The sequence below is a fragment of the Sorex fumeus genome, unplaced genomic scaffold (genome assembly GCF_029834395.1).
Source record: "Sorex fumeus unplaced genomic scaffold, SorFum_2.1 ptg000177l, whole genome shotgun sequence".
NCBI lineage: Eukaryota > Metazoa > Chordata > Mammalia > Eulipotyphla > Soricidae > Sorex > Sorex fumeus.
This window is the reverse complement of record NW_026606234.1, coordinates 1,337,501-1,356,009: the sequence shown is the minus strand read 5'-3', so window position 1 is coordinate 1,356,009 and position 18,509 is coordinate 1,337,501. Positions and strand designations below refer to the sequence as shown.

The following is an 18,509-nucleotide window of genomic DNA, read 5'->3' as shown; positions in this document are numbered from 1 at the left end:
GCTTGGCCCTGGGTTGTGGCGTCAAGACCGGTGACCGGCCTCTGGGGTTCGATCTCTGGAAGCGAGGCTGTTGCTTCCCCAGACCATCTGTGGCTGCGCGTGTTCCAGTGCTGTCTGGGGGCACGGCGGGGGGCTGGGAGGGGCCACGCCCGGAGTGAGCGGGCGGGCCTGACAGCAGGACACAGCATGGGGGTGGGGCCAGCTCTGGAGGGCGACTGGGCGCTTTCCTGGAGACGCGTGGACTTGTCTCTCCCCGGCCGGCATGGGGCCAGAGGTGGCCCCGGCAGGAGCCCCTGGGCCTGCTGGCCTGGGTGAGCCCCAGCCCCTCTGCTCTGGGAGGCAGACGCTGCCTGGTGGTGGCGCCTGAGTCCCCGGGCCCCGGCCACACCCCTAGCCCCGGCCCCCCACTCTCACTGGCCTCCCACTGCCGCATCCCCCACCCCCGGCTGTGGAGGAGCAGCGCGGGCCCTGCTGTGGGGTTTGCTCGAGCCTCAGGGCAGGATCTGGGGGCACCTGGGGGTCTCGGGGACGAGGCTGTGAGTGTCCACACCCTCAGGGCCCTCGGCTGGACGCTGCCGCCTGCGGCCAGGGGCGAGGGATCACGGTCGTGGAAACTTCTCAGCAAGTTTATTTCACTGTGGGCAAAATGAGCCATCCAAGAACCTGGGCCTCAACAGCAGGTGTGAGCCTGGGCCCGAAAGATGGCAGTTGGCTTGAAATCTGTCCAAGCGAAGCTCCCCCTGCCCACAGGACCCACGAGCCAGCTGGAGGGGCAGAGCTGCCCACCAGCGAGCCTGTGGGCATGCGGGGTCTGGGGTCAGCGGCGGGAGTGGGCATGAGCGGCCACCGCCTGCGGTACACAGCCGTGCCCTGGGGAAGTTCTCTGGAGTCTGAGCTGCGTCTCCAGCGTGGGCCTCTCATGGGGTCCCTGACCCGAGAAATCATTTGCGACGGGTCACTCGACCAGGGACACGGGGTCTCTGAGTGATAATATTCCCCTAATGGAATTGCCGTGGGCAAACTTGGTGTTTCCCGGTCTCTGTTGCCTGGTGGGGGCTGCCAGGCGCCCGGCCCCTCCGGCATGTCCCAAGGCGTCTCAGCCGGAGCCTCTGGTTTGGACGGAGAGTGTCGGGGACGGAGAGAGGACGGCGCTGCCGGCATCAGCGTGGGCACGCCTTCACGGATGGGTGGCGCAGGGCCAGGTCAGTGCTGAGTAGGGACAGTCGCACAGCCACAGTGTACAGCCACACAGAACAGCTGCACAGCCGCATAGCCACAGAACAGAACAGCCACACAGCCACACTCTCAGACACACAGAACAGCCGCAAAGCTGCACAGATGCACAGATGCACAGACACACAGTCGCATAGACACACAACCGCACAGAACAGCCACAAAGATACAGACACACAGCCGCACAGAACAGATGCAAGGCAGCAGCCTCTTGAAGCCTCGCAACACCACTGAGGCTCTTCAGACCTGGCACTTTGTGACTGAGTCTCTAAACCTATAAGATACAAATGACAAAAACAAAACAGTTTCCTGTACTGGAACTCAATTCCATGCCAGTGTCACAGTGTATCACAGTGTATCACAATGAATCACAGTGTATCATAGTGTATCACAATGCATCACAGTGTATCACAGTGCAGCACAGTGTAGCACAGACCCCCCACCCTCCCTTTAAAGCACCGAAATACATGGACGTGCCAAGGGGTGGTCACTCAATGGCTGTGGCCTCCCGCCTGTCAGGGGGCACCCGCTCCGCTCACCAGCACTTTAAGGGCCCACTTAGCGGTACCTGGTCATCCAAGGGGCCCCACAGGCCACAGCGGGCTGCCTCACACCGAGACTGGGGGCCTGGGGGGCCTGGGCTCCCCCGCAGCCCCCATCAGTGTCTCCACCTCCTTCATCAGGCGCAGGGCTTTCTCCTCCTGCCACGGCAAGGCCACGCACTGCACGGACAGGGGCAGCCCCACGCTGCTGGCGAAGACCTGCAGGGAGAGAGCGGCACTCCTGCCCCCTGCCAGACACTGCCCGCGCTGGCCCCTAGACCGGCCCTGTCAACCCCTCTGGGTCAGCCGTGCTGGGAGCCTCGGCTTCTCCAGGGAGGGATCGACGCGCATCTTCCTGCATGTTCTAGAACGCCTCCCCCCAGCCTGTCCTGCCGGCCGGGAGGCGAGCCCCTTACGCTCCCCGTGACCTTCCAGCACCTTCTCTCTGGGCTTTATCTGTCACCGTTTCTTCTGCTGTTTGTTCTTGAGCCTCCTGGGCATTCCTCCCATCCCATTTACCCCTGGCGGGGGCACCAACACCATGCCAGTCCTTAGGTCTGAGGAAACCCCCGTGAGGTGGCTTTTCCTCCAGAGCCCGGAAGCAAGCTGTCATGCGTCTGCATGCCGTGGCGTTCCCCGCCCCTCCCGAGCCCACCACCTGCTGCCCCTGTCATCAGCCATCCGTCACCCCCACTGCAGGAAGAGTGACCCCAGACCTGCGCTCGCTCCCAGCCCCCTGCAGCCCTGCCTGCTCTCGTGGTGCCGTGACATGTACATCATGCACCGCAGGGCAGTCAGTCAGCCCGAAAAGAGTGGCTGCCAGCAGGAGTCACGCCTGTGGGCGCCTCAGAGACCCAGGAGCCCCGTCAGAGGGCCCTGAAGAAATCGCGTGTCTGCGACAGTGGCTTTGCGGCAACGGCTCTGCAGCCAGATGTACAGACGTACAGAGGTACATCTGGCTGCCCTCTCTCTGTGCACTCTCGGAGGAGAAAGGACAAATGTCTCAGGGGTCACTGCTTGGCAGGGGACAGAGCCAGTCCCGTGAGGGGCCCCCACTCCTCAGGGAGCCCTCAGAGACCCTGTCCTCAGAGACCCCCACTCCTCAGGGACCCCCTGCTCAGAGATCTCTGCAGTCACGCTGAGCCTGGAGGCGGCTTGTTAGAAAGACTCAAGAACCAGAACATTTCCACTGGGTCAGGAGCGTCTCGACGTGGGAAACTGATGCATAGTCCCCGCCAGCCCCGCCTGGCCGTGCCTGCTGCTCGCCGCCTGCTGACCCATGCCCAGACTCCCATGGAGGAAAGGCCTGAAGAGACTCCCGGGCTGGGCGGGCCCCAGAAACCAGCATTCTAGTTTCTCAAAAGGCCCTGACCGGTCACTTATGAAGCAGAACTAAGGTTAGGGGTGTCTTAGGTTAGGGCGTCTTGGGCTAGGGTGCCCGTTTCTTAGGTCCTCCTTGGCCTTGATGCCGAGAGAAGGTTCTGGAACACTGTTCTATGATTGATCATGTGGACTGCTACGTCTGGCGGGTGAGGGGAGGCAGCCAGGCCAGGCCCCCAACCACTCTCTCCTCTAAACCACCAGGCACAGACGCCGCTCAAGCCTTCCCCAGGCCCTGCCCCGTCCCAGGCCCCTGGCTCTTGGGGACACCCACCCCCTCCTCAGGGACCCCCTCCTCAGGGAGCCCCTCCTCAGAGACCCCACTCTTCAGGGACCCCTCCTCAGGGAACCCCTCCTCAGGGCCCCCCTCCTCAGAGACCCCCACTCCTCTGGACCCCTCCTCAGGGACCCCCTCCTCAGGAACCCCCACTCATCAGGGACCCCTCCTCAGGGACTCCTCTTCAGGGACCCCCTCCTCAAAGACCCCCACTCCTCAGGGACCATTCCTCAGGAAACCCCTCCTCAGGGACCCCCCTGTCATCATGGACCCATCCTCCGGGAGCCTCACTCCTCAGGGATCCCCTCATCAGGTACCTCTCCTCAGGGAGCCCCACTCCTCAGGGACCCCCTCATCAGGGACCCCTCCTCAGAGACCCCACTCCTCTGGGACCCCTCCTCAGGGACCCTCACTCCTCAGGGACCCCCTCCTCAGAGATCCCTCCTCAGGGACCTGTACTCAGGGACCCCCTCCATAGGGACCCACTCCTCAGAGACCCCCACTCCTCAGGGATCCACTCCTCAGGGACCCCCTCCTCAGAAAACCCCTCCTCAGAGACCCCCCACTCCTCCGGGACCCCTCCTCAGAGACTCCCTCCTCAGGGACCCCCACTCCTCAGAGACCCCCATTCCTCAGGGATCCCCTCCTCAGGGACCCTGTCCTCAGAGACCCCCCCACTTCTCAGGGACACCTCCTCAGGGACCCCCTCATCAGAGACCCCCCACTCCTCAGGGACCCCTCCTCAGGGACCCCCACTCCTCAGGGACCTCCATTCCTCAGGAAACCCCTCCTCAGGGCCCCCTCTGTCATCATGGACCCAGCCTCACAGAGCCTCACTCCTCAGGGATACCCTAATCAGGGACCCCTCTTCAGGGAGCCCCACTCCTCAGGGACCCTCACTCCTCAGGGACCCCCTCCTCAGGGAGCCCCTCCTCAGAGACCCCCACTCCTCAAGGACTCCTTCTCAGGGACCCCCCTCCTCAGGGAGCCCCCTCCTCAGAGACACCCCCCACTCCTCAGGGACCCCCTCCTTAGGTACCCCCACTCCTCAGGGACCTCCACTCCTCAGATACCCCTCCTCAGGGACTCCTCCTCAGGGACCCCCTCCTCAGGAAACCCCTCCTCAGGGACTGCCCTGTCATCATGGACCCATCTTCAGGGAGCCTCACTCCTCAGGGATCCCCTCAACAGGGATCCCTCCTCAGGGAGCCCTAATCCTCAGGGACACCCTCCTCAGGGACATCCCCTCCCTACGGACCCCTACTCCTCAGGGACCCCTCCTCAGGGACCCCCCACTCCTCAGGGACCCCTCCTCAGGGACCCTGTCCTCAGAGACCCCCACTCCTCAGGGACCCCTCCTCAGAAAACCCCTCCTCAGGGACCCCCCTGTCATCATGGACCCATTCTCAGGGAGCCTCACTCCTCAGGGATCCCCTCATCAGGGACCCCTCCTCAGGGAGCCCCACTCCTCAGGGACGCCCTCCTCAAGGATCCCCTCCCTACGGACCCCCACTCCTCAGGGACCCCTCCTCAGGGACCCACTCCTCAGAGACCCCCACTCCTCAGGGACCCCTCCTCAGAAACCCCCACTCCTCAGGGACCCCTCCTCAGGAAACCCCTCCTCAGGGACCCCCCTGTCATTATGGACCCATCCTCAGGGAGCCTCACTCCTCAGGGATCCCCTCATCAGGGACCCCTCCTCAGGGAGCCCCACTCCTCAGGGACCCCCTCCTCAGGGATTCCCTCCTCAGGGACCCCGTCCTCAGAGATCCCCCACTCCTCAGGGACCCCCTCCTCAGGGACCCCCCTGTCATCATGGACCCATCCTCAGGGAGCCTCACTCCTCAGGGATCCCCTCATCAGGGACCCCTCCTCAGGGAGCTCCACTCCTCAGGGACGCCCTCCTCAAGGATCCCCTCCCTACGGACCCCCACTCCTCAGGAACCCCTCCTCAGGGACCCCGTCCTCAGAGACCCCCACTCCTCAGGGATCCCCTCCTCAGAGACCCCCACTCCTCAAGGACCCCTCCTCAGGGATCCCCTCCCTACGGACCCCCACTCCTCAGGGACCCCTCCTCAGGGATCCCCTCCTCAGGGAACCCGTCCTCAGAGACCCCCACTCCTCAGGGATCCCTCCTCAGGGACCCCTCCTCAGAGACCCCCACTCCTCAAGGACCCCTCCTCTGGGATCCCCTCCCTACGGACCCCCACTCCTCAGGGACCCCTCCTCAGGGATCCCCTCCTCAGGGACCCCGTCCTCAGAGACCCCCACTCCTCAAGGACCCCTCCTCAGGGATCCCCTCCCTACGGACCCCCACTCCTCAGGGACCCCTCCTCAGGGATCCCCTCCTCAGGGACCCTGTCCTCAGAGACCCCCACTCCTCAGGGACCCCTTCCTCAGGGACCCCTCCTCAGGGGTCCCCTCCTCAGGGACCCCCACTCCTCAGGGACCTCCACTCCTCAGGGACCCTGTCCTCAGAGACCCCCCCCTTCAGGGACTCTTCCTCAGGAAACCCCTCCTCAGGGACCCCCCTGTCATCATGGACCCATCCTCCGGGAGCCTCACTCCTCAGGGATCCCCTCATCAGGGACCTCTCCTCAGCGAGCCCCACTCCTCAGGGACCCCCTCCTCAAAGACCCCCACTCCTCAGGGACCCCTACTCCTCAGGGACCTCCACTCCTCAGGGACCCACTCCTCAGAGACCCCTCCTCAGGGACCCCCCACTCCTCAGGAGTCTCTCACCTGATTCGAAGAGCGACCGCGGCGCACAAAGAACTGTTGCAGCTCTGCCTCATCCTCCTCAGTCACAGTGCTCACGGGGAGAGTCCCCGCCGGGAAATCCAGCACGTTATACAGACACGTGTAAGATGACTGCCCTGCAAAGCACAGACTGTCAGACCTGGGCCGGCCGCACCTCACTTCTCTCCTGCCCTCCCCCTCTCCCCCTTCAGCAGCAGAGAACAGGGCCCCAGGCAGCCATTGTCCTTGGAGAGAAGCTGCTATCCGAGAAGCCCCTGGAGGGGTGGTGCAGCCCCTCACCGCTCACAGCCTCCCTCAGAGTCCTCAGCGTTTGCCCACGCCTGAGTCACTCTGTCCTCTGTGGAGGCGGGAACAGCGCAGCGTGAACTTCGGTGATCTTGTGACCACGAGATCATGGTGCCGCTGCTGGGGCCAGGCGCCCTCGCCGGGGAGAGAGAGCCGAGGGCTCCCGCCGTGAGAGGGCCCTGCCCGAGTCCTGGCGAGCAAAGGACATGAAACCTCCTCCAGATCAGGGCCAGGACAGTCCTTGAACACCCCCGGCACGGAGAAGAGGAAGGAGACCAGGAGGGAAGGAAGCACCGCACTGGCCTTTGGAGGCCATGAAAAAGTGGACAAGCCACCTAACAGACATAGAAAGACTGCACTCATCTGGGGAATATAAAGTAACAAAATAGGAGACTAACACCCAAGAATAGCCGAGATAAGTACCAGGAGGGTAAGTACCGCCATGGCTTGGAGGCCAGCCGCACATCCTAGGGGAAAAGGCAGCTCAGACAGAGAAGGGAGCACCAAGTAAAGGGTGTTGGGAGGATCCTCCCAGGATGGGAGATGCGTGCTGAAAGCAGAGTATAGACCGAACAAGATTGCCACTCAGTGCCTCTTTTGCAAACCACAGCACCCAAAAGGAGAGAGAGAACAAAAGGGAGTGCCCTGGGGCCGGAGTGATAGTACAGCGGGTAGGATGTTTGCCTTGCATGCTGCCAACCCAGGTTCCATCTCTGGCATCCCACATGGTCCCTCGAGCACCGCCAGGAGTAATTCCTGAGTGCAAAGCCAGGAGTAACCCTTGAGCATCACTGGGTGTGACCCAAAAAGCAAACAAACAAACAAACCCTAAAAACAAAAGGGAGTGCCCTGCCACAGAGGCTGGGTGGGATGGGGGGGATGGGGTGTGGGAGGGATACTGCGATTAGTGGTGGTGGAGAATGGGCACTGGTAGAGGGATGGGTACTCGACCATTGTATAACTGAAATCCAAGCACGAAAATTTGTACGTCTACAACTGTACCTCATGGTGTTTCACTAATAAAAATTAAAAATGAATAAATAAATAAAGTTGCTATATTTAAAGTGAAAAAAAAAGTGGACAAACCAGCAAAGATACTAGAACAAACACCAGAATTTCCTGGAGACCAGAGCCCAACGCTCTCAACTATGTCGGTCAGAGATGAACAACACTGTCCCACACAGCAGCTCACCAGCAGTCATGCTAGTAGGGATGAGGCTCACAGTCTGCCAACAGAGAAACCCACAGTCCGAGCCCCTCACTATCTCCCTCACTCAGACTCCACAGAAGAGCAAGACCCGACAAACCACATGGCCTTGAGACTTGGCATACCAGTTCTCCAGCTGGAGAGGAGCCGCAAAACCCTTTGCATGGTCAGCCTACAACCGAAGAATAGAGTTAGCGTCCTGACAGGATTCTGTTTCGAAAGTCAGTACAGAGCAACCGTCCTGAAGCGCGCTTGGCAGGGGCTAAAGAACGGGTCTCTGGAGGGGACAGAAAAGAGACACCAGGAGTTGTCTCACACAACCCAGTGACAGGCCTTTGGAAGAGCAGAGCGGCCAAACGTAGAAAAGATCTTTTCAAGAAACAGCTGAAACTCTGACTTTCCTCTGCAAATGTATTTACTCTAGACTTGAAAAAATTAAATTAAAAAAAAATTTTTTTTTAATTTTTGGGTCATACCCGGCAATGCTCAGGGGTTACTCCTGATTCTGCACTCAGGAATTCAGGAATACCCCTGGCGGTGCTCAGGGGACCCTATGGGATGCCAAGAATCGAACCCGGGTCGGCCGCGTGCAAGGCAAAGGCCCTACCCGCTGTGCTATCACTCCAGCCCCAAGACTTAATAAAAATGAAGGCTTGATAAAAATTACCTTAAAATAGACACTCGAGTAATAGACACAGACCTAAGTATAAAATGAAAAAGCATAAAATTCCGAGACAAAAACATAGTGACTTCTTAGACCCGACACCAAGGGCACAAACCGGCAATGAACTGGACCTCAAGGAAGCTCCCAAGACGGCGCTGACAGGAAGCCTCTGGAGAAGTGTGTGTCTCTCCTTCTCTCCCCTTGCAATCTCTAAGTAAATTCTTTGGAACAAAACCTTGACTTCAAAAAAAAAAATTCCCCGTGGAATGCATAACGTCAGGAGGATGGAAAGGCAAGTCACAGGTTAGAGAAAACCTTTGCAAAAGCCAGAGTTCCAAACGAGAACGTTTCTGCGCTAGGTGAAGGGCCCTGAAAACTCAGTGAGAGACAAACAACCGTGGACAGAAAGGCTGAGGACTGTCGTGGACACCACAGGAGCTTCTGCAGGATGGACAACACCCCCTACACCGGGCTCCCAGGCGCCGGCTGCTTCCTGCCCAGCTAGGCCCCGCTGCCCACGGGCCCAGCACCCTTGCTCCTGGAGTTCACCCAGGGTGGGCCGGGGCTTGTTCCAACAGCGGCCCACAGCAGTTGTGTCAGCCCTCCATGAAACTCAGGAGCGACCACAGCGCCCGAGAAGGGGCGATGTGTGCGGCACTGCTCCTGATGGGTGACTCGGCTGTGGAGGAGAATGAGCAGGACACAGTGGGGGCCCAGAGGGTACTGCAGGAAAGGGAGCCCTGGGGAGGCGGTCAGCTCAGAGTGAAACCCCGGCCCGCTGTCCAGCCCCGACACCCTGGGTCAGCATCAGCCAAGCCCCAGGCTGCCTCAGCGCTGGCCCATGAGGGCAGGGTGCTGGTGGGGGTCTACGCTGTGTGTCAGAATCTGCTCCCCAAGGAGCGTGTCCAAGAGTGTGGACATGCAGGCCAGTGTCCTCCTGGATGGGGTTCCCATTCTTCTCTCCCAAACAGGGGGTCCAAATTGCTGCGCTCCGGTCAGCCTCCTGGGAGCTTCCGGAGCATGAACGGGAAGGGCCAAAGGTCAGGGCACAAGCACGCGGGCCCCGGGGGGGGAGAGGGCCCGGGTGTCCCCCAGCCCTGCAGTGGTGGGGCCAGTGCTGGCGAGGGACACGGGAGCAGAGCTGTCTGGCCCCGTGAAAGAAAGGGAAGAAGAGCGAGGAAGCAGGCGCTGAGGAAGCCGAGGAGGTTCTGGGCGCGGCATGGAGGAGGCAGAGCTGTGGCCGGCAGGGGGACGCCCGGAGCTGATGCGGGCCTGACGTCCGGCCGCACACCCTGCGAGGGGCCGGAGAGGCCGGCTGTCTGTGGCCCTTACCAAAGGGAAAGTCCTTGGCGGAGAGGTTGTAGGCGGGGCACGGCGAGGGGCAGAGCAGCACGTCCAGCTCCAGGGCCGTCCACTGGCGGATGACCTCATGCTTGTACGTCTGGAGGAGGAGGCCAGAGGCAGGCGAGTCGCGCCAGACAGCGCGGCAGGTGCCTCGGGGTGGGGCGGGGTGGCGCGGGCCCTGGACAGCAGCACGGGCCGGGCACTGCCCACTCTCACGCGGTCAACACGTGGGCACGGCAGCCTGTCAGTCGGAGTCTGAGCAGGTCCACGAGCGCCACTCGCAGCTGCGGACTGAGGGCCAGACACGGGAACTCCCGGGGGACGCCCACAAGATCCTGGGCCAACAGCTCTGGGCAGCGGCCCGGGCAGCACCAAGAGGGAGAAACCCAAAGGGAGGCACACACACGCCCTCACACCCGCACGCACCCGCGCTCACACCCGCACACACCCACGCGCATACCTGCACACACTCGTCCTCACACAGACACACACGCGCCCTCACACCTGCACACACCCGCCCTCACACAGAGACACACTCGCCCGCCCTCCCACCCGTGCACACTCAAGTCACACGCACACACACTCGCCCTCACACGGCCGGGCACACTCACACTCTGCCTGCCCAGACCATAGCAGGCCACGCGCTCGCCTTCCCAATCAGTGGCGCCAACCAACAGCTGTGGTCAGCGCGGCTGCCCTCTCCGTGCTGTGGCCCACAGTGCTCACGTTGGCCCTGCAACAGCACGTGTGTGCCGTGAGTGCCGTGAGTGTGCGTCTGAGCATCTCTGCGCGTGGGACAGAGACGGTCGCTGGCCAGCAGCCACCGCTGCTGTGCAGGGCTCGGTATCTCTGTGCCCGTGGTCCCGGCATGCCCGGCTCAGGCTCCCAGGAATCAGCAGCTCCCGGAAGTCAGGGCGGGGGAAGGGCCAGAACGAGCCTCGGCGGGCGCCTCGTCAGCTTCCCGGGACCCCGCGCCAGGCCCGGCCCGCCCAGAGGCCACGTACCTTCAGAGCCACCTGCAGCTCCCACAGCTTCCTCACCGACCTGCGGGCACAGCAGTGTTAGGCCGAGGTGGGGCAGCGGCAGAGCGGGCAGGAGCGCAGGACACAGTGCCAGGGGGCACCGCTCACGGCACGGCTGGGGCACCGTGAGGGCGCAGCTGAGGGCACGGCTGGCGCACAGCTGGAGGAGCCACCGCTCGCCACCACGGCGGCAGCAGAGGAAACTCCGCCCTGGACCCCTGCTGCCACCTCAGCCGCGCTGCCTCTGCTTCTCCGCCCTGGAGCCAGCTTCGCTCTGGACGGAGTCCCCAGAGAGCGTGGCGGGCAGCACTCAGGCCCCTGGCACGCCCACCTGCCCGCTGGCACTGTGTCTGAGGCTGCGTGAACTCACCGGAGGCCCACGCTCTTCTTCATGACCTTGGCCAGCCGCGGGACCTGGAAGAAGCCAGAACGCGTCTCTGCTGGCGGGGGGCAGGGCACGGACGCAGCCGCTCCCCAGGCCCACGTGGACGCCGCGCGAGTCTGGGCTGTGGCAGCGTGTCGTGGGCACCGACAGCCGAGGGGCTAAGAGGACAGTCCCCCTGACCAGGCCTCGGGAGGGACCCTGCTGGGCACAGCTCAGGACTGGAGCTGAACGTCAGCCCGGTGAGGTCTCGACTGCCCCGTCCAGTAGCTCTGCTCGGCAGCCCGCACACGGGGCACGGTGCGGCATGGGGTAACTGAGGAGCCGTGGAGAGCGGGCTCGTGGCCAGTGGGGTCTGAGCACCACAGCAGGGGGTCTGGCCACCTGCCCGGCCCCGATCATCTCCCCAGCGCCTGGACGACCACCCATGGGGGAACGAGCCGCAGGCCTGCAGCCGGGGCTGAAGAGCCGCGAGGCCCCCCAGGGCCGCCCTGGCCCCCAGGGGGAGCCTGATCAGATGCAGCCCAGGGTCCCTCAAGCTCACGCCTCCGTGGCCCGTCCTGCAAACTCTCACAGGCAGGAGGGAGTTCAGGGCTGGGCATGGGGGCCGAGAGGGGTCCCCGCTGTGGACCCTAGTGGCCCAATGACAGGGACGCTGTCGGGCCGGCAGGGATGCTGGCCTGTCCCCTGAGTCGGAGACTCGCGTTTCTGGGGAACAGCTCCCAGAGGGAGGATGGACTGGCACCAGCTGCTCTCGCTGTTAGTGCTCAAGAAAATAAGGGCAAGTGGGGAAAGGAGGGCACGGGGAAGCAAGCGGCAGAGAGGGGGGAGGGGGAAGGGGCAGGGAGGGAGGAGGGGCAGGGAGGGAGGAGGGTGCGGGGGAGGGGCAGGGGGCAGGGATGGGGGATGGGCAGGGCGGGGGCAGAGATGGGGAGGAGCAGGGGGAGAGGAGGGTGTGGGGGAGGGGCAGAGAGGGGGAGGGCAGGGATGCGGGATGGGCAGGGAGGGGGAGGGTCGGGGAGGGAGGAGGGGCAGGGCGAGGGGGGAGAGGAGGGCATGGGGAAGAGCAGAGAGGAGGAGGGGGAGGGGAAGGGAGGGGCAGGAGTGGGGAGGGACACGAGGGGACAGGGGCGTTGAGGGGCAGGGAGGGGAGGGGCAGGGAGGGGAGGGGGAGCGGGGGCTCCAGCAGGTGGGACCCGGGACTGAGCCTCCTGCAGAGCTGAGTGGGGAGCCCATGGGGAGCAGACGGGACCTCGCCCAGTCTGCCCCTCCTCAGGGAGGACCCTGACAGCAAATCCGGGCCTGTGTCCACCCGCCACACGCAGTGGACCGAGCCTCACCCCCACTGCGGTTCCCGCGGTTCCCAGAGGCAAAGGTGCGATTCATTATCGCTCTCCAGGGCCAGAAGGCAGGAGGCAGCAGAGTCTGCCCAGAGCATCACCTCCCTCCCACATGCAAGAGACAGCAGGTCCGCCCACGGCGACATAAGGGCGCCGGGCGAGAGAGCCCCGACCGACGGATGGACGGTCGAGGGAAGGACAGGTGTCTCTGACCAACTGGCGATGAGGGAGGACACGTGTCTCTGACAGACGGCCGAGGGAAAGGCAGGTGTCTCTGGCCGACTGACAGGGGAGGGAGAGGTGTCGTGTGCACGGAGCAGAAGGATCCCCAGGAAAGAGGCCAGGGTGCCAGCGCGCCATCTCTGTCCAGAGAAGCTGGGACCCACACGGCAGGACCAGCCCTGAGGGGTGGCGCCCGCTGGCTGGAGCGGGGTGAACCTGTGGGTGCCTCGTGTACACGGGACCCGCCAGAGAGCGGCAGGAGGAGGAGCAGAGGGTGGCGAGTGTCCCCGACACGTGGTGCGGGCAGTGGGCAGTCGGCCTCAGGCTGTGGCGCAGGACCAGGAGCCGTGGGTGCTGAGGCTCGGGAGTGTGGGACCACCCGCTAGCGGCTCCCTGCCCCTCCCCCACGCCAGCCTCGGGACCACCCCCTGGGGTGGGAGGGTGACACAGAGCCAGAAGCAGAGGTGAGCGACCGGGGCTGCCCGGAGCTCCTGTGTGGTGGGCGCTGGCGCCCTGCTGGGGGACAGGCAGCCGCAGCGGGTTTCCGGCGGACCAGGTGGTTTTCACGCCTTGACACAAGCACCCCACATGGGAACCCTGCACACGTGCTCCTGGCGACGCTGCCGTGTGTGTGGCCGTGGCAAGGCCAGACACGAGGGACCGAGGCTGGACCCTGGGCTGCTCCGGAGAGTAGCGCCGCCACAGAGGGGACAGCCCTGAGGCCAGTCGCCCGCCCGCCCCGTCCAGCCCCCCGCAGGGGCCGACACTCACCCAGGGACGCAGCAGGACAGAAAGGAGGCGCCTCAGGAAGACGGGCAGCCGGCACAGCTCCAGGATGAGGCCCGGGGAAGGGCTGCGCTTCTCGTCCCTCCTGGCAAGGACAAGGGCACGGTCAGGACACCGGCCGCTGCGCCGTCGTCCAGCTCTGGCTCTGGGGCTCACCCTGAGCGGGCAGCACATGTGCTGGCGGCCCCTTCTCAGCCCCACCGTCGGGAAAGTTCGACGGAAACCGTTTCCTGGAGGGCCCCAAGCAGCAGGATGGCGAGTGGCGGGCCTCACGTGGACCCTCGTGCCTGCTGGGGGTGACCCCTGGGCCTTCCCAAAACTAACGTGGGCCCCCAAAACTAACAAATAGAAAATTCCCTCCTGGCGCTTCCAATCTCGTTTGACTCTGAAGTCCACGAGCGTCTGGCAGACCCGGGGCCGGATGTGAGGCTGGAGCTTGTTCAGCACAGAACAGCCGCTGGGGCCATGAGCCCCGGGGTGCGGGGGGCACCCACAGAGGCGGGAGTGTGCGGACAGCGAGCAGGACAGCCCTACCCCCACCGAGCCCCTCAGGCTCCTGTGGACCTTCCTCGAGGGCGGCAGGGTCCTCATGGGCATGCACTGAGCGAGGCTCTGTGACCGCAGCGACGGCCTGCGTGTTCCAGACACACATACATGTGCGTGCACGGAGGGGGTGGTCCCACCTGCCTCCTGTCTTTCTCACCCAGATCCAAGACCTCTTTCTCACCTGGTAGGTGATGCCAGTGACAAATATTTCTTGACGGGGAGCCATGGCTCTGACCCCTGGAGGCCACCCCCCCAGCCACTGCTGTCCGTCAGCCCTGTGAGTACTTCACGCTGGACCTTCCCGAACAGTCACCAAGCTGAACAGAGCCCTTCCCTCCTCCTGGGCTCGGCACGCCCCTTGGTGCCACCCCCGGGGCCCCCGGCCTCCCTCTCCCACTCACAAGAGCTCACTCAAAGTCTCCAGTCCGTCTGCTAGGATGCCACCATAGAAGAAGTGGAAAGTCATGGAGTCCGTCTGTCGGAGGGAGAAAGGGATGACCTGAAGGGAGGAGAGAGGGTCAGGCAGGGCACTGATGGCCAAGCTTCCTCACCCTGGCTGGGTTCTGGGCACCCGCCCAGGGACTCTCGGGGACTGGGTTCTGGGCACCCGCCCAGGGACTCTCGGGGACTGGGTTCGAGCAAGGGGGCTCGGAGGTCAGTGGAAAGGCAGGCACAAGGGAGCCCCGAGGAGGGTGACAGTGAGGACGGGCTGAGGTGTTTCCGCTTCCTGCTGCTGAGCTGGTCCTGTCCTCACGCTTCGCCACCCCGGGAGCAGAGGCGGTCAGCCGACCCGTCACTGCCCCAAGCTAGTGTGGAGCTAGTCTCTACACGAAAGCGGAGACTGACGTCCCTAATGAGAAAGGAAAGGCGAGTCTCTGTGTCCAGGACTCTGGGAGTGAGGGGATCTGCACCTGCGAGGAGCCTGCGACCCCGGGTTCTGCTGCCAGACAAGGAAGTGCCTCGTGGGAGCTCCAGCCTGCCCGGTCACTGCAGGGCCGCACCTGTGGGGCTGCTCACACCTGCACGCCAGGCTCACACCTGCTGACTGGGGTCACACCTACGGTTCTGGGTCACACCGGCGGTCAGCTCACACCTGCTAGCAAGGCTCACACAAGCAGAGCTACTCACACCTGTGGGTCTGCTCACACCTGTGGGTGGGCTTACACCTACTGGTCTGCTCACACCTGTGGGTCTGCTCACACCTGTGGGTCTGCTCACACCTGTGGGTCTGCTCACACCTGCACGCCAGGCTTTACACCTGCTGACCAGGGTTACACCAGCGGTCAGCTAAAACCTGCCAGCCAGGCTCACACCTGCGGGACTACTCACACCTGCGGGCCGGGCTCACACCTGCTGGTCTGCTCACACCTACGGGTCTGCTCACACCTCCTGCAGGCCCCACACAGCCTCTTCCCCATCTGTGCTGAAGAGTCTGAGCCTCCTGGGATACGCCCTCTCACACCCTTGCCCTCACCGGCTCGGATCCCTCACAACCCCCACGGCCACACCCAGAGCCCGTCTCAGCGGCAACAACACCCCCTCCCCTGGCCCCCCCTCCCTCTCCCCTCCTCCCCGCCCCTCCCCCCACGCACTCTGGCCTCGTGCCCCAGGCGCTGCCGTTTCTCCAGTGGATCAGGACCCGCCTTTCCGGACCCCAGCCCTGTCCTCACACGGCCCCTGTGCTGGCAGCCTCTGCCCTCAGACACCCAAGGCGGCCTGTGCCCTGCGGGGGCTGACGGAGGAGCCGGCAGCACCCACCTTGTGCCCGGCCCTCTCGAGCAGCTCCCGGCTCTGCTGCAGGACCCTCCTCATGCAGGGCAGCGTGGGGCTGAGGCTGTCGAACTCCTCGCAGTAGCCGATGCGCAGGGGCTCGGAGCAGGAGTACAGCTGTGTGGCGGGACCGGCCGAGAGGCCCAGGAGACACGGGGGTGGAAAGAGAGACAGAGGGAAAGGGGAAAGGGGGGGATGGGGAGAGAGGGAGGGAGAGGGAGAAGACGCGAGAGACGGATGGATGGAGAGGGAGAGAGGGAGAGGGAGGTTCCCAGTCTGCGCTCGCGCGTCACGTGGCAAGGGGCCCAGCCGTCCGTCACTGGCACCTGGTTGTCCTGGCCCTGGTGGCTCCTCACCCCGTGCTCCCTCCCGGGGCATGAGGCGCCCCGCCCCCGGGCCAGAGCCTCGGGGAGCACCTCACTGCAGGAAACCCGCCAGGGCCAATGGCTCTGGGAGAGTCTCAGCTCAGCCCCGAGCAGCCAACACGGGCCCCTGAAGCCCCCCGGCACCAGCCGAGCAGCTCTGAGGGAGGCCTGCAGCCGGCCAGACCAGCCGCCGCGGGTGCGGGTGCGGGAAGCCGGGGGCCCGAGGTCCCAGACGGAGCGATCCCCGGGCTCGGCCGGCCGCACGCCTCGCGGCTGGGGCGAGGTCCCTGCCCACGGGCCCAGAGAGGCGGGTCCCGCGCTCACCTGGTCGTTGAAGGGCAGCGGGGGCACCGTGGGGTCCAGCCGGAAGAGCTCGGCGCACAGCAGCGCCCGCAGGCACAGCACCAGGCTGTCCACGTCCCTGGCCATGGGCCCCAGGGCAGCCATGACTGCGGGAGGAGGAGAGGGGGCGGCTGCTCGGGAGCCCAGGCCTCGCTCGGGGGCGCGGGTGAGGGGGCACGGGCTCGCCCTGCCGGGGTCTCCGAGCAGACGGCCTCCCTGAGCCCCGCCCTCCTCGCCACCCAGGGCCGCTGCCCTCCCCGTGTCCCGGCCCTCCACCGACACCCACGAGGTCCCGCCCAGGCTGGACTCGGACGCCCACGGCCGGGGGGCCCCACGCTCAGCCTGGGCCAGGACCCGCGTCCTCACAGGGGGGAAGCCGGGCGAGGCGGCTTACCCGTACTCTGGCCTGGCATCGCCGACAGCACCCCCAGCGAGCTGCAAAACAGGCGTTTTCTGTGTCAGCCCGAGAGAGCCTCACCACTGCGGGCCGGTTCCACTTACGACGACAGGCTCGGTCACACACACCAGGCCTGTGGTCAGCCCTCAGAAAAGCTCTGCGAGTCTTTAGCTTCACCTGAGACGGCTCTGGAGAAAGCCCCGATGCACCGCCCTGAGAGATCCTAAGAGCCTGAGACATCCTGAGAGAGGCTCTGAGAGAGGCCCTGAGAGAGACTCTGAGGGAGACCCTGAAAAATCCCTCCCTGAGAGAAACTCTGAGACCCTGAGAGACCCTGAGACATCCTGAGAGAGACCCTGAGAGAGTCTGAGAGATCCTGAGAGCCCCTGGGAGCCCCTGGGAGAGATCCCGAGAGGCCCCGAGAGCCCCTGAGGAGATCCCTGTCACCTTAGCCTGGCGCTTGTGACTTTGAATCCACAGACCCCGCAGAGGCTGGCGGGCAGGCGGATGCTGCCGCCCAGGTCAGAGCCCATGCCCAGGATGGAGCCCCCGGAGGCGATCAGCACAGCTTCCCCACTGGACGAGCCCCCGGGCATTTTCTGGGGATCCTTGGGGTGCAGAGTCCATCCGAAGACGGGGTTGAAGCTGTTGTAGCTGAAAGAGACCAAGGCCCCGGGGTTTCTTCCACCACCCACAGACCCGCGGGGCCTGCCACTGCCGCCACGGAGAGTGGAGAGTCAGTGCTCGCTGTGGAGACACTCGCCCGTCCCCCTCCCCCGACTCCCTCCCCACGGGGCTCTGGGCCACTCGCCAGGCACCCAGGACGGCCGGGCACGCACCCACCTCATCATGGCCTGCGGGACGTTGGTCTTGGCAAACACCACAGCCCCCTGGCTCTTCAGCACCTTGGCGATCACACAGTCCTCCTTGGCCGGCCTGTCCATCCAGGCCACCAGGCCACAGGTGGACGTCACACCCTAACGGGGACACCGTGTCACGGGAACAGGGGCTGGACAGGGTGGGCCGACGCCGGCAGTGACCGAACAGAGGCCATCCAGGCACCCGCTCGGGCCTGAGCGCAGAGCACGGTCTGCACGGGGTCCCCAGAGCCCGCGCGTCTGCCGGCACAGCTCTGCCAAGCACCCCCTGCTCCACAGATGCAGGGCAGGAGGCGTCCGCACGCAGGCCAGCGCTGGGCCGGGCTCCTGCCCGCCGCCCACTGCCCTCGTCCTGCTGCCCAGGCGGCCCCGGCTCTGTGGGCAAGGGGGTCTCTGCTGTGCATTCGCCCTTCTCAACGTACAGAGGGCGGCGCCGTCCACACCGGGACCTCCCGGGGATACGGACTCCCGCTTTCTCTCCTCGGGCCCGATGTTTGCAGAGCCGGCCCGGGTGCAGGCCTCAGCTGCCCGAAGGCCACCGGCAGGACACAGGCCCTCCCTGTCGCCCTCTCTCTGCCCACTCCCCGACCACTCTGAGATGGACTTGGGGAGCCCATCCTGGCAAGAGCGGCCCTCGCTCCCGTGGTGCCTGCGCCCTCCAGACTCAGGGCCGGGGACAAGCCCCTGCGCCCCAGGATGGAGCTGGCCTCCGGGAGGGCCACGAGCAGGAGGCAGCCGGGACGTCCTGCAGTTCAGAGCACCCAGCT

The 18,509-nt window shown here is 64.6% G+C and overlaps 1 protein-coding gene across 2 annotated transcripts in view; it reads right to left on the bottom strand.

Moving 5' to 3' along the window:
• Positions 1–496: 496 nt before the first annotated feature.
• Positions 497–18,509, bottom strand: part of LOC130017097 (vitamin D3 hydroxylase-associated protein-like) — a 19,770-nt gene continuing 1,757 nt past the window's right edge. The window contains exons 5-17 of one of the 2 annotated variants that reach the window (XM_056107801.1): positions 17,708–17,841; positions 17,312–17,518; positions 16,862–16,902; positions 16,450–16,574; positions 15,749–15,877; positions 14,392–14,465; positions 13,430–13,529; positions 11,085–11,128; positions 10,697–10,736; positions 9,681–9,789; positions 6,175–6,308; positions 1,802–1,994; positions 497–1,507 (exon numbers count right to left, since the gene is read on the bottom strand). In XM_056107801.1, coding sequence (XP_055963776.1) covers positions 1,842–1,994; positions 6,175–6,308; positions 9,681–9,789; positions 10,697–10,736; positions 11,085–11,128; positions 13,430–13,529; positions 14,392–14,465; positions 15,749–15,877; positions 16,450–16,574; positions 16,862–16,902; positions 17,312–17,518; positions 17,708–17,841 — 1,290 coding nt within the window. In that variant the 3' untranslated portion in view covers positions 497–1,507; positions 1,802–1,841. Of the gene's footprint in view, positions 1,508–1,801; positions 1,995–6,174; positions 6,309–9,680; positions 9,790–10,696; positions 10,737–11,084; positions 11,129–13,429; positions 13,530–14,391; positions 14,490–15,748; positions 15,878–16,449; positions 16,575–16,861; positions 16,903–17,311; positions 17,519–17,707; positions 17,842–18,509 lie in introns of both variants that reach the window. The other variant, XM_056107800.1, reaches the window with a different exon arrangement.